Source organism: Bombina bombina, chromosome 4 (assembly GCF_027579735.1).
Source record: "Bombina bombina isolate aBomBom1 chromosome 4, aBomBom1.pri, whole genome shotgun sequence".
Taxonomy (NCBI): Eukaryota; Metazoa; Chordata; class Amphibia; order Anura; family Bombinatoridae; genus Bombina; species Bombina bombina.
Genome location: NC_069502.1, coordinates 970,841,251 through 970,856,831, shown reverse-complemented (window position 1 = coordinate 970,856,831; position 15,581 = coordinate 970,841,251). Strand labels below are relative to the sequence as shown.

The following is a 15,581-nucleotide window of genomic DNA, read 5'->3' as shown; positions in this document are numbered from 1 at the left end:
ACTTCATTTAGTGCTATAACTTTTACAATAATATAGTATTTTGCTGGATCTGATTTTTCTTGTAGAAATATACATGACCATTTGTGGTGTGTAATTTACAATCACTCGTTGAATGCTGGGAAACAGCAAAGCATCAATGGGGCTTAACTTGTGAGGGTATGAACACCAGGCCCTGTGTAATTAAGAAGCAGCCTTTTCAATAGTTAGACAGTAATTCCATCTGCCAAACCATGTAGAGGTTGGCATGGTGCCTGCTGCGGCATCTGTTACGCACCTGATCCTTCGAGACTTGTTTTGATGGAGCGTTTATGCCAAGCTTTTCCAGAGGATAGACAATCTGTCGTCTTGGTCGCACGGGAACCATGTAATGAAGGGCAGATGTCAGCGAATGGGCACAGGGATTCTTAAACTGGAAGACAGTAATCTACACTTTAGCATTTAGAATGTCAGTTCTGTGCTTCGCAGATGTCGGCTGCACAGTTTAGCAAACACAAAATTCTTAACAGCCTTGGCAAAATGTGAGCAGGAGTTATGGGAAAATAACAGCAAATAAACATACTCCTAGAGCAAAGGAATGAATTTCAGATAATACCCACCACTAATGAAGATAATTATGAGCGTAATTACATTACCATCTCTGTGGGAATGGTGGATAAACAAGTGGCTTGGTTTATGGCAATTTTATTTTCAGCAGAAGTATTTTCCCAGGAAAACATTTTCTCGGCAGTAATCATAAATCACCTGGGTCTGACCTCATTAGATTTAGCTATCCACTTATTTTTAACCTTTGTAAATCGGGCAGATGATGACTTATGAAGTGACAATGACAAGTTAAACATTTAATGTAAACCGGCAGTCTTAACCAACTAAACCAATGTCTGATGATCCATAAACAATGACAAAAAAAAATGAATTTAACTACCGGTGAGGCATTACATATTATCAGTGTCATGAGTCACAGTTTAATGATCTTGATGTCAGATCCCAGTAAATCATCGTCTATCATATATTCAAATACAGTGTTGCTGCTATCATCCAATCAGATACATTTTTTTGTCAAACCACCATAAAAGTTAAAAGGATCATTCAATTGGAAAATTTGAATATTATTTTAGATATATGTTCTAGTAATAGCCAAGCTGGAATAAAAGATTGCAAGAAGCGAAAATTCAGTCCAGTAAACAAATCATACATATACAATGTTTTCTTTCCAAACAGCTGTGGGAGAAGACATTAAGTAGTTCCTATATGGTAAAGAAATGTATCCACAGATTGGTCATATTAGCTTAATTGGGACCAATTAGAACTAGCTGTGAAAGTGTTTATGTACTGCTCTAAGCAATCACTATGTAATATGGTTCAAGTAATATTGCAACATGTTTAGGTTACAGAATTTGACTTTCATTCTCTCTAGGGCACTTACGAAACGCACCATTTATAAAGCAATGAGTAGTATTTTAGTATTTAACCGAGAAAACAAGCAAAATAAATAATGGATGTATATTTTAATGTGAATTAATTTTCACTTATTCACTAATTTAGGGAAATTAAATTTTGAGCCTAATGTCCTTTTATGGCGCAAATTCCAATATACATGATATACATTTCTTTCAAAAACGTTTATATTGGAGTGAATAGGAAATAATGATGATCCCAATTTCCCTTCTTCAGTAGCAATACATTTCAAATGAAGTTATATTAAAGGAATAGGAAAGACAATGGCCCAGATTACGAGTTTTGCGTTAGAGGCTATGCGGTGCTAACAAGCAGTTTTGTCTCACCGCTCACTTACATGCAGCGCTGGTATTACGAGATTTCAGAAACCCGTCGTTAAAAGACAAGAAGTGAGCTTTGAGCAAAATTTTGCTCATTACCGCACTCCAATACCAGCGCTGCTTAAGTCAGCGATGAGCTGGTCGTACGTGCTCGTGCACGATTTCCCCATAGGAATCAACGGGGAGAGCCGGCTGAGAAAAAGTCTAACACCTGCAAAAAAGCAGCGTAAAACTCAGTAACGCAGCCCCATTGATTCCTATGGGGAAATACATTTTATGTTTACACCTAACACCCTAACATGAACCCTGAGTCTAAACACCCCTAACACTTATTAACCCCTAATCTGCCACTTCCGACATCGTCGACACCTACATAATAATTATTAACCCCTAATCTTCCGTTCTGGACACCACCGCCACCTATATTATATTATTAACCCCTAATCTGCTGCCCCCAACATCGCCGACACCTACATACTATTTATTAATCCCTAATCTGCCGCCCCCAACGTCGCCGCCACTATATTAAAGTTATTAACCCCTAAATCTAAGTCTAACCCTAAGACCCCCTAACTTAAATATAATTACAATAAATCTAAATAAATATTATTATCATTAACTAAATAATTATTTAAAACTAAATACTTACCTATAAAATAAACCCTAAGATAGCTACAATATAACTAATAGTTACATTGTAGCTAGGTAAGGGTTTATTTTTATTTTACAGGAAAGTTTGTATTTATTTTAACTAGGTAGAATAGTTATTAAAAAGTTATTAACTATTTAATAACTACCTAGCTAAAATAAATACAAAAGTACCTGTAAAATAAAACCTAACCTAAGTTACAATAACACCTAACATTACACTATAATTAAATAAATTTACTAAATTAACAACAATTAAATCAATTAAATTAGCTAAAGTACAAAACAAACACTAAATTACAGAAAATAATAAACAAATTACAAGATATTTAAACTAATTACACCTAAAATAATAGCCTAAACTAAATTACCAATAGCCCTTAAAAGGGCCTTTTGCGGGGCATTGCCCCAAAGTAATCAGCTCTTTTACCTGAAAAAATAAATAAATACAAACAACCCCCCCAACAGTAAAACCCACCACCCACACAACCAACCCGCCAAATAAAATACTATCTAAAAAAACCTAAGCTCCCCATTGCCCTGAAAAGGGCATTTGGATGGGCATTGCAGCTATTTTGCAGGCCCAAAGTCCCTAACCTAAAAATAAAACCCACCCAATACACCCTTAAAAAAAACCTAACACTAACCCCCTGAAGATCGACTTACCGGGAGACATCTTCATCCAAGCCGGGCCGAAGTCCTCAACAAAGCCAGGAGAAGTCTTAATCCAAGCCGGACAAAGTGGTCCTCCAGACGGGCAGAAGTCTTCATCCAGATGGCATCTTCTATCTTCATCCATCCGGCGTGGAGCGGGTCCATCTTCAAGACATCTGACGCAGAGCATCCTCTTCATCCGACGACTAAAGATGAATGAAGGTAACTTTAAGTGACGTCATCCAAGATGGCGTCCCTTAGATTCCGATTGGCTGATAGAATTCTATCAGCCAATCGGAATTAAGGTAGAAAAAATCCTATTGGCTGATGCAATCAGTCAATAGGTTTGAACTTCAATCCTATTGGCTGATCCAATTAGCCAATAGGATTGAGCTTCCATTCTATTGGCTGTTCCAATCAGCCAATAGAATGTGAGCTCAATCCTATTGGCTGATTGGATCAGCCAATAGGATTGAACTTCAATCCTATTGGCTGATTGCATCAGCCAATAGGATTTTTTCTACCTTAATTCCGATTTGGAATCTAAGGGACGCCATCTTGGATGACGTCACTTAAAGGTACCTTCATTCATCTTTAGTCGTCGGATGAAGAGGATGCTCTGCGTCGGATGTCTTGAAGATGGACCCGCTCCACGCGATGAATGAAGATAGAAGATGCCATCTGGATGAAGACTTCTGCCCGTCTGGAGGACCACTTCGTCCGGCTTGGATGAAGATTTCTCCCGGCTTCGTTGAGGACTTCGGCCCGCTTGGATGCAGACGTCTCCTGGTAAGTTAGGTTTTTTAAGGGTGTATTGGGTGGGTTTTGTTTTTAGGTTAGGAACTTAGGGCCTACAAAAGAGCTAAATGTAGTGTTAGGTGTTATTGTAACTGAGGTTAGGTTTTATTTTACAGGTACTTTTGTATTTATTTTAGCTAGGTAGTTATTAAATAGTTAATAAATATTTAATAACTATTCTACCTAGTTAAAATAAATACAAACTTGCCTGTAAAATAAAAATAAACCCTAAGCTAGCTACAATGTAACTATTAGTTATATTGTAGCTAGCTTAGGGTTTATTTTATAGGTAAGTATTTAGTTTTAAATAGGAATTATTTAGTTAATGATAGGAATATTTATTTAGATTTATTTAAATTATATTTAAGTTAGTGGGTGTTAGGTTTAGGGTTAGACTTAGGTTTAGGGGTTAATAACTTTAATATAGTGGCGGCGACGTTGGGAGCAGCAGATTAGGGGTTAATAAATGTAAGTAGGTGGCAGCGATGTTAGGGATGGCAGATTAGGGGTTAATAATATTTAACTAATGTTTGTGAGGCAGGAGTGCGGCGGTTTAGGGGTTAATATGTTTATTATAGTGGCGGCGACGTTGGGGGCGGCAGATTAGGGGTTAATAAGTGTAGGTAGGTTGCGGCGACATTGGGGGCAGCAGATTAGGGGTTAATAAATATAATGTTGGTGTCGATGTTGGGGGCAGCAGATTAGGGGTTCATAAATATAAATGTAGGTGGCGGCGGTGTCCGGAGCGGCAGATTAGGGGTTAATAATTTTATTATAGTGTTTGCGATGCGGGGGGGGGGGCTCGGTTTAGGGGTTAACAGGTAGTTTATGGGTGTTAGTGTACTTTTTAGCACTTTAGTTATGAGTTTTATGTTACAGCGTTGTACCATAAAACTCTTAACTACTGACTTTTTAATGCGTTAGGGATCTTGACAGGGTAGGTTGTACCGCTCACTTTTTGGCCTCCCAGGACAGACTCGTAATATCAGCGCTATGGAAGTCCCATAGAAAAAAGACTTTACAAAGTTTACGTAAGTCGTTTTGCGGTAAGGCCAAAGAAGTGTGCGGTACACCTAAACCTTCAAGACTCTTAATACCAGCGGGCGTACCCTAACGCACAACTCGTAATCTAGACGAATATTAATACTGCATAAATGTGATTCAGCATGTCATTTTAAGAAAAGTTTAAATTCACTTCTATTTTCAAATGTACTTGAAAAAGAATATGTACATATCCTTCACTACTGTGTGCTACCTGATGATTGGTGCCTGCACACATTTGTCTCTTGTGATTGTCTCACTAGGAGCTAGAATGGAGCACTATTTAGCGCTCCTACATTAACTTTGATAGACGGAAGCTTTTTGCTTACGTCGGGTTTCATAAACCCAACGCTTACAATAAACCATATTACGACTGCGTTAACTTCTTCTCCTATAGCAATCAATGGAGCGTGAAAAAAAATAACACCCATACTCATGCACTAACCCAACCACATATATTCACATTCCATTGTTCTTCACATAGCAGAATATGTTCCATTAATTCTTAAAAACATATTTCTATATATACCTATACCTATATATCTATTCGTATAGATGTATAGGAAGAGGTATCTATTTTACATGAACTGTATCAAATATATATATATATATATATATATATATATATAAATATATATTTAAGAATAATAAGTACATTGTTTTCTATGTGAAGATAATAGGAATGTAAAATATGCATTTTGCCCATCAAATTTTGCGATCGGGTTAGCGCACATGACATTTTAAGGCACGTTATTGAAATATTACATATAAAACATTAAAAATGATTAAACATACTGTAAAACAGTCTTAAAGGGACACTAAACTCATTTTTTTTCTTAAATTCAGATAGAGCATGCAACTTTAAGCAACTTTCTAATTTACTCCAATTATCAATTTTTATTTGTTCTCTTGCTATCTTTATTTAAAAAGCAGGAATGTAAAACTTAAGAGTCAGCCCATTTTATGTTCAGAACCTGGGTTATGCTTGCTTATTGGTTTGCTAAATGTAGCCACCAATAAGCAAGCGCTATCCAGGGTGCTGAACCTAAAATGGGATGGCTCCTAAGCTTTAAATTCCTGCTTTTTAAATAAATATCATGAAAGAAAAAATTTGGGTTTAGTATCCCTTTAATAATCCATAGAATTTATATATTTTACAGTAATTATTATACATTTTTTAAATATAGTACATATTTTATATGTAGTATTTCAATAACGCGCCTTAAGATTACAACATTTTCATGTGCGCTAACCCAACTGAATAAATCTAAATCTCAAAATCCATTGCATAAAACACATATTTTACATTTGTATGTTCTTCACATAGAAAATAATGTAGTTTTTAATATTGATCCCTTAGTGACCAGACCATTTTTCAATTTTCTTACCCTTAAGGACCAGGGCTATTTTTACATTTCTGCTGTGTTTGTGTTTAGCTGTAATTTTCCTCTTACTCATTTACTGTACCAACACATATACTGTATGTCTCGCCATTAAATGGAATTTCTAAAGATGCCATTATTTTCATCATATCATATAATTTACTATAAAATTTTTTATTAAATATGATGAAAAAATGGAAAAAACCCCACACTTTTTCTAATGTTGACCCCCAAAATCCGTTACACATCTACAACCACCAAAAAACACCTATGCTAAATAGTTTCTAAATTTTGGGCTTAGTTTCGAAATACCCAATGTTTACATGTTCTTTGCTTTTTTTGCAAGTTATAGGGCAATAAGTACAAGTAGCAGCTATTTCCAAACCATTTTCTTTTTCAAAATTAGCGATAGTTACATTGTAGCACTGATATCTGTCAGGAATCCCTGAATAACCCTTCACATGTATATTTTTCTTTTTAGTAGACAACCCAAAGTATTGATGTAGGCTTATTTTGGTATATTTCATGCAATCATATCAACGTCAAATGCGATCAAATAAAAAAAAAACTAAACTTTTTCATTACTTTTAGGACTCTCACTGAAATTATTTACAAACAGTTTGTGCAATTATGGCACAAATGGTTATAAATGCTTCACTGATATCCCCATTGTTAAGAAATAGCAGACATATATGGCTTTGGCATTACTTTTTGGTAATTAGAAGATCGCTAAATGCCGCTGCGCACCACACTTGTATTATGCCCAGCAGTTAATGGGTTAATTAGGTAGCTTGTAGGGTTAATTTTAGCTTTAGTGTAGAGATCAGCCTCCCACCTGACACATCGCACCCTCTGATCCCTCCCTGACGCCCCTCAAACAGTTCTCTTCCCACCTCCACCTAACAAATGTCACCGCCATTTTAAGTACTGGCAGAAAGTCTGCCAATATAAAAATAAAGTTTATATATATATATATATATATATATATTTTATCTTTAGTGTAGGATCCCCGATTACCCCCAACCTCCCTGATCCCCCACAAACAGCTCTCTAAGCCTCCCCCTCAACCTATTGGCCGCCATCTTAGGTACTGGCAGCTGTCTGCCAGTACCCATTTACTACAAAATCTTCCCTTTTTGTCTGAACCCCCCCATTTCTGTAGTGTAGCTGCCCACCCTTAATACCCTACCCACCCTCCCCCTCCCAGATCCCTTCCCAAATATTTTTTCCCCTCCCTCTCCCTCCATTGACTTCTATGCTAATACTAAATGTACGCTCCAACCCCCCCCCCCCTCCGGGAAGCACAGAGGCAACAGGATCCGGATATCAACCCACGATGGGCCGCCCTGCTATGGCTCCCACCCACCAACAATATCAGCACCATCGCTTGCCGATGCTGAGAGGGCCACGATCGCTTCCAGTGCTAAAAAACCCTGAGGATGTACAGTCCTTGGTCATTAAGTGACAGTTTTTGTAGGACGTACCCTATATGCCCTTGGTCCTTAAGGGGTTAAATATATATATATATATATATATGATACTGTTCATGTAAAATACATATCTCTACCTATATATCTATAGGAATAGATATACAGGTATAGGTATATATATATATATATATATTATATGTATGTATTTACTAAAAAGGACATTATCCTGTAAGTGCAGAACATTGGAATATGTATCTCTATGTTAAAGCCCTTTGCAGGCTAACACCTGAGACTTCGCATCTTTGAGTCTTTATAACTTTTTATTGCAATATTTTTTTTTAAATAATTGTTAGTGTTATTATGAGTGTAACTGTACTTTTATATGTTTTGATGTTTTTTTTGTGGAACTTTTTTGTCTTGCGTAACAGTTAACCAGAGCTCTAAAGTCACGCTAATTCAATGCATGTTAAATTTGATTGCGCTCAAGTGAACGTGTTTACTTTCAAGTCTGTAAGATATGCGCTATTTCTGACGTGCAAAGAGCCACAATATACCACTTATTGCCCGTGCGCTACACTTAATGCTCCACTCATAATCTAGCCTTAGATCTAGCCTTAGATGTGTTCAGCTAGCTCTCAGTAATGCATTGCTGCTCCTTCAAAAAATTGTACCAAGAAAATGAAGCAAATTTGATAGTAAAAAGTAATAAGAAAGTTGTTTAAAAGTGCATGCTCTATCTGAATCACAAAAGAAAAAACAGAATTTATGCTTACCTGATAAATTACTTTCTCCAACGGTGTGTCCGGTCCACGGTGTCATCCATTACTTGTGGGATATTCTCCTCCCCCACAGGGAAAGGCAAGGAGAGCACACAGCAAGAGCTGTCCATATAGTCCCTCCCAGGCTCCGCCCCCCCAGTCATTCGACCGACGGTTAGGAGAAAAAAAGGAGAAACTATAGGGTGCCGTGGTGACTGTAGTGTATAGAGAAAGAAATTCTTCAAACCTGATTAAAAAACCAGGGCGGGCCGTGGACCGGACACACCGTTGGAGAAAGTAATTTATCAGGTAAGCATAAATTCTGTTTTCTCCAACATTGGTGTGTCCGGTCCACGGTGTCATCCATTACTTGTGGGAACCAATACCAAAGCTTTAGGACACGGATGAAGGGAGGGAGCAAATCAGGTTACCTAAACAGAAGGCACCACGGCTTGCAAAACCTCTCTCCGAAGAAGCAAAAGTATCAAATTTGTAGAATTTGGACAAAGTGTGCAGAGAAGACCAGGTCGCTGCCTTACATATCTGATCAACAGAAGCCTCGTTCTTGAAGGCCCATGTGGAAGCCACAGCCCTAGTAGAGTGAGCTGTGATTCGTTCAGGAGGCTGCCGTCCGGCAGTCTCGTAAGCCAATCGTATGATGCTTTTCAGCGAAAAGGAAAGAGGTAGCAGTAGCTTTTTTGACCTCTCCTCTTGCCAGAATAAACGACAAACAGAGAAGACGTTTGTCTGAAATCCTTTGTTGCTTCTAAATAGAACTTTAAAGCACGGACTACATCTAAATTGTGAAACAAGCGTTCCTTCTTTGAAACTGGATTCGGACACAAGGAAGGCACAACTATTTCCTGGTTAATATTCTTGTTGGAAGCAACCTTTGGAAGGAAACCAGGTTTAGTACGCAAAACAACCTTATCTGAATGGAACACCAGATAGGGCTGATTACACTGCAGAGCAGATAATTCAGAAACTCTTCTAGCAGAAGAAATAGCAACCAAAAACAGAACCTTCCAAGATAACAACTTGATATCTATGGAATGTAAGGGTTCAAACGGAACCCCTTGAAGAACTGAAAGAACCAAATTTAGACTCCAGGGAGGAGTCAAGGGTCTGTAAACAGGCTTGATCCTGACCAAAGCCTGAACAAAAGCTTGAACATCTGGCACAGCTGCCAGTCGTTTGTGTAACAAGACAGATAAAGCAGAAATCTGTCCTTTTAGAGAACTCGCTGATAATCCCTTATCCAAACCTTCTTGGAGAAAGGAAAGGATCCTAGGAATTTTAATCTTAATCCATGAGAATCCCTTGGATTCACACCAACAGATATATCTTTTCCATATTTTATGGTAATCTTTCTAGTCACAGGTTTTCTGGCTTGTACCAGGGTATCTATCACAGAATCCGAAAACCCACGCTTAGACAAAATCAAGCGTTCAATTTCCAAGCAGTCAGCTGGAGAGAAACTAGATTTGGATGTTCGAATGGACCTTGTACTAGAAGATCCTGTCTCAAAGGTAGCTTCCATGGTGGAGCCGATGACATATTCACCAGGTCTGCATACCAAGTCCTGCGTGGCCACGCAGGAGCTATCAAAATCACAGAGGCCTTCTCCTGTTTGATCCTGGCTACCAGCCTGGGAATGAGAGGGAACGGTGGAAACGCATAAGGTAGGTTGAAAATCCAAGGCGCCACTAATGCATCCACTAGAGTCGCCTTGGGATCCCTGGATCTGGACCCGTAGCAAGGAACCTTGAAGTTCTGACGAGACGCCATCAGATCCATGTCTGGAATGCCCCATAATTGGGTCAACACCTCCGGGTGGAGTTCCCACTCCCCCGGATGAAAGGTCTGACGACTCAGATAATCCGCCTCCCAGTTTTCCACTCCTGGGATGTGGATCGCAGACAGGTGGCAGGAGTGATCCTCCGCCCATTTGATGATCTTGGTCACCTCTCTCATCGCCAGGGAACTCCTTGTTCCCCCCTGATGGTTGAAGTAAGCAACAGTCGTCATGTTGTCTGATTGGAATCTTATGAATCTGGCCTTTGCTAGTTGAGGCCAAGCCCGGAGAGCATTGAATATCGCTCTCAGTTCCAGAATGTTTATCGGTAGAAGAGACTCTTCCCGAGACCATAGACCCTGAGCTTTCAGGGAATCCCAGACCGCGCCCCAGCCTAATAGACTGGCGTCGGTCGTGACAATGACCCACTCTGGTCTGCGGAAGCTCATTCCCTGGGACAGGTGATCCTGGTCAGCCACCAACGGAGTGAGTCTCTGGTCTTCTGATCTACTTGAATCACTGGAGACAAGTCTGTATAGTCCCCATTCCACTGTTTGAGCATGCACAGTTGTAATGGTCTTAGATGAATTCGCGCAAAAGGAACTATGTCCATTGCTGCAACCATCAACCCTACTACTTCCATGCACTGAGCTATGGAAGGCCGTAGAAACAGAGTGAAGAACTTGAAAAGCGTTTAGAAGCTTTGACTCTCTGACATCTGTCAGGAAAATCTTAATTTCTAAAGAATCTATTATTGTTCCCAAGAAAGGGACTCTTGTTGACGGAGACGGGGAACTTTTTTCTATGTTCACCTACCACCCGTGAGATCTGAGAAAGGCTAGAACAATGTCTGTGTGAGCCTTTGTCTTTGAAAGAGACGACGCTTGAATTAGGATGTCGTCCAAGTAAGGTGCCACTGCAAAGCCCCTGGGTCTTAGAACCGCTAGAAGGGACCCGAGCACCTTTGTGAAAATCCTTGGAGCAGTGGCTAGTCCGAATGGGAGAGCCACAATAGGTAATGTTTGTCCAGAAAGGCGAACCTTAGGAACTGATGATGATCTTTGTGGATAGGAATATGCAGATACGCATCCTTTAGATCCACGGTAGTCATAAATTGACCCTCCTGTATTGTAGGTAAAATCGTTCGAATAGTTTCCATTTTGAACGATGGCACTCTGAGAAATTTGTTTAGAATTTTTAAATCCAGAATTGGTCTGAAAGTTCCCTCTTTTTTTGGGAACTACAAACAGATTTGAGTAAAACCCCTTACCTTGTTCCACAGTTGGAACTGGGTGTATCACTCCCATCTTTAACAGGTCTTCTACACAATGTAAGAATGCCTGTCTCTTAACTTGGTTTGAAGATAAGTGAGACATGTGGAACCTTCCCCTTGGGGGTAGTTCCTTGAATTCTAGAAGATAACCCTGAGAGACTATTTCTAGTGCCCAGGGATCCTGAACATCTCTTGCCCAAGCCTGAGCAAAGAGAGAGAGAGAGTCTGCCCCCTACTAGATCCGGTTCCGGATCGGGGGCTACCTCTTCATGCTGTCTTGGTAGCAGCAGCAGGCTTCTTGGCCTGTTTACCCTTGTTCCAGCCTTGCATTGATTTCCAAGCTGGTTTAGTCTGGGAAGCGTTACCCTCTTGTCTAGAGGCTGCCGAATTGGAAGCCGGTCCGTTCCTGAAATTACGAAAGGAACGAAAATTGGACTTATTCTTAGCCAGAGCGCTCTGCGCGCCACAATTGTAAACCCTGAATTTTTTGCCGCTAACCTCGCTAACTGCAAAGCGGCGTCTAAAATAAAGGAATTAGCTAACTTAAGTGCGTAAATTCTATCCATGACTTCCTCATACGGAGTCTCCCTACTGAGCGACTTTTCCAGTTCCTCGAACCAGAACCCCGCCGCTGTAGTGACAGGAATAATGCACAAAATAGGTTGAAGGAGGTAACCTTGCTGTACAAAAATCTTTTTAAGCAAACCCTCCAATTTTTTATCCATAGGATCTTTGAAAGCACAATTGTCCTCAATAGGAATGGTCGTGCGCTTGGCTAGAGTAGAAAACTCCCCCTCGACCTTAGGGACTGTTTGCCATGTGTCCTTCCTGGGGTCGACCATAGGGAACAATTTCTTAAATATAGGAGGAGGGACAAAAGGTATGCCTGGCTTCTCCCACTCCTTATTCACTATGTCCGCCACCCGTTTAGGTATCGGAAAAGCATCAGGGTGCACCGGGACCTCAAGGAACTGTCCATCTTGCACAATTTTTCTGGGTTGACCAGATTGTCACAATCATCCAGAGTAGATAGCACCTCCTTAAGTAATGTGCGGAGATGCTCTAATTTAAATTTAAATGTCACAACATCAGGTTCTGCCTGCTGAGAAATTCTTCCTGTATCAGAAATTTCCCCATCTGACAAACCCTCCCTCACTGCCACTTCAGATTGGTGTGAGGGTATGACAGAAAAATTATCATCAACGCCCTCCTGCTCTACAGTGTTTAAAACAGAGCAATCGCGCTTTCTCTGAAATGCTGGCGTTTTGGATAAAATATTAGCTATGGAGTTATCCATTACTGCCGTCAATTACTGTATAGTAACAAGCATTGGCACGCTAGAAGTACTAGGGGTCGCCTGCGCGGGCATAACTGGTATAGACACAGAAGGAGATGATGTAGAACTATGTCTACTTCCTTCATCTGAGGAATCATCCTGGGCAACTTTACAATTTGTGACAGTTCTGTCCTTACTTTGTTTGGACGCTATGGCACAATTATCACACTATATTTGAAGGGGGAAGCACATTGGCTACCATACATACAGAACATGATCTATCTGAAGGTACAGACATGTTAAACAGGCTTAAACTGGTTAATAAAGCACAAAAACCGTTTTAAAACAAAACCGTTACTGTCTCTTTAAATGTTAAACAGGGCACACTTTATTACTGAATATGTGAAAAACTAGGAAGGAATTATCCAATCTTTACCAAATTTTCACCACAGTGTCTTAATACATTCAAAGTATTGCACCCCAATTTTCAAGCTGTTAACCCTTAAAATGTGGAAACCGGAACCGTTTTTAATTTTAACCCCCTTACAGTCCCAGCCACAGCCTTTGCTGCAACTTCACCAATCCCAGGGGGGTATATGATACCAAATGAAGCCTTCTAGGAACGTTTTTAGTGGATTCCAGACCCTCACACATGCAGCTGCATGTACTGAACTCAAAATTAACTGCACAGTAATGGCGCGAAAATGAGGCTCTGCCTACTACAGAGAAAGGCCCTTCCTGACTGGGAAGGTGTCTTAACAAGTGCCTGGTGCTAAAAACGTTCCCCAATGTTATAAAAGTGTGAAATACAACTTCAAACTGCATATAATACTTAAATAAAGCAATCGATTTAGCCCCTAAAAGTGTCTACCAGTTTATAGCCCATAATAAGCCCTTTATTCTGTTTGAGACTAAGAAAATGGCTTACCGATCCCCATGAGGGAAAAATGACAGCCTTCCAGCATTACACAGTCTTGTTAGAAAATGGCTAGTCATACCTTAAGCAGAAGAGCCTGCTAACTGTTTCCCCCAACTGAAGTTATCTCATCTCAACAGTCCTATGTGGAAACAGCAAACGATTTTAGTAACTGCTGCTAAAATCATATTCCTCTCACAAACAGAACTCTTCATCTCTTTCTGTTTCAGAGTAAATAGTACATACCAGCACTATTTTAAAATAACAAACTCTTGATAGAAGAATAAAAAACTACAACTAAACACCACAAACTCCTCACCATCCCCGAGGAGATGCTACTTGTTCAGAGCGGCAAGGAGAATGACTGGGGGGGGCGGAGCCTGGGAGGGACTATATGGACAGCTCTTGCTGTGTGCTCTCCTTGCCTTTCCCTGTGGGGGAGGAGAATATCCCACAAGTAATGGATGACACCGTGGACCGGACACACCAATGTTGGAGAAATTTGGGTTTTGTAAAAAGCATAAACTGTATATTTATAAGGCCATTTGGGGGGTGATAGAGAGAAGATCGTTGATCAAAAAGTGGTGTTCTTAATATTCACCTTGAACTCCCATCATCCCTCTGGATTAAACAAGGAATTAGATGTGGATCTGTATGTTTAATATAATAGGTGCCCTATATGGGAACAAGACTAATAACTGGTATTCGCTAGCTTTGCACTATTTATTCAGTGGTTTGGAACCTTTGTTTCTTTTCTATTAACTGATTTACCTTTAACAGTGTGTTTTTATTAAATCACATCACTTTCTTCCAACTAAGGGGTTGATCACAATCTTTTAGAAGAACTTAGCAAATGACATACATAGAAAAATCCCATAGACTATAATGGTAGTTATCTGTAGAAAAATATTTAGGGCCAGATTACAACTGGTGCGCTAATTAACGCTCCCACGCGAGCGTGAACTGCGCTAGAAGTAAGATTTTTGCGCTTGTCTGATTGTGCTCATATTATGAGTTGAAGTAAACCGTTTTCACTCTCACACTAACCCGATGAGTGCAAAAAGCCGAAGTTAGAATATTGCGTTCACATATTCCTACCATAGAAATCAATGGAGCAAATACACTCCTGCACAAACCCAATCACAAATTCTCATGTGTGCTAACCCAACATATAGATATGAATATTTCAGATTCCAATGTTCTTAACATAGACATATATATGTTGGTATTTTGGTACAATATATATCTATACCTATATATATATATATATATATATATATATATATATATATATATATATATATATACACACATACACATGATTATATATAGGTATAGCTATATACAGATATATATAGGAATATCTATTTAAAAATACTTAGCACATGGAATGTGAAATAATTACAGTAAATACACAGTATAAAACTTTATTAAATGTAAATATTGTATAAATATAATTTCACATGTTTTCCTTAACTTAAAGGGACATGAAACCCCAATTTTTTCTTTTGTGAGTTAGAAAGAGCAAGTAATTTGATATAACTTTTCTAATTAACTTCTATTATCTAATTTGCTTCATTCTTTTGATATCCTTTGCTGAATAGCATATCTAGATAGACTTAGTAGCTTCTGATTGGTGGCTGCACATATATGTCTCGTGTGATTGGCTCACCCATGTGCATTGCTATTTCTTCAACAAAGTATATCTAAGTATTAAAGCAAACTAGATAACAGAAGTAAATTGGGGTGTTGTTTAAAACTGTATTCTCTACCTCAATCATGAAAGAAACATTTTGGGTTTAGTGTCCCTTTAACTGCAAAGTGTTTCAGTACAC

The 15,581-nt window shown here is 39.2% G+C and overlaps 1 protein-coding gene across 1 annotated transcript in view; it reads right to left on the bottom strand.

The window, feature by feature from the left end:
- CFAP61 (cilia and flagella associated protein 61) overlaps nt 1–15,581 on the bottom strand; it is an 854,500-nt gene that overhangs the window by 528,248 nt on the left and 310,671 nt on the right. Inside the window, exon 16 of the mRNA XM_053712009.1 lies at nt 275–409. Coding sequence (XP_053567984.1) covers nt 275–409 — 135 coding nt within the window. The remainder of the gene's footprint in view (nt 1–274; nt 410–15,581) is intronic.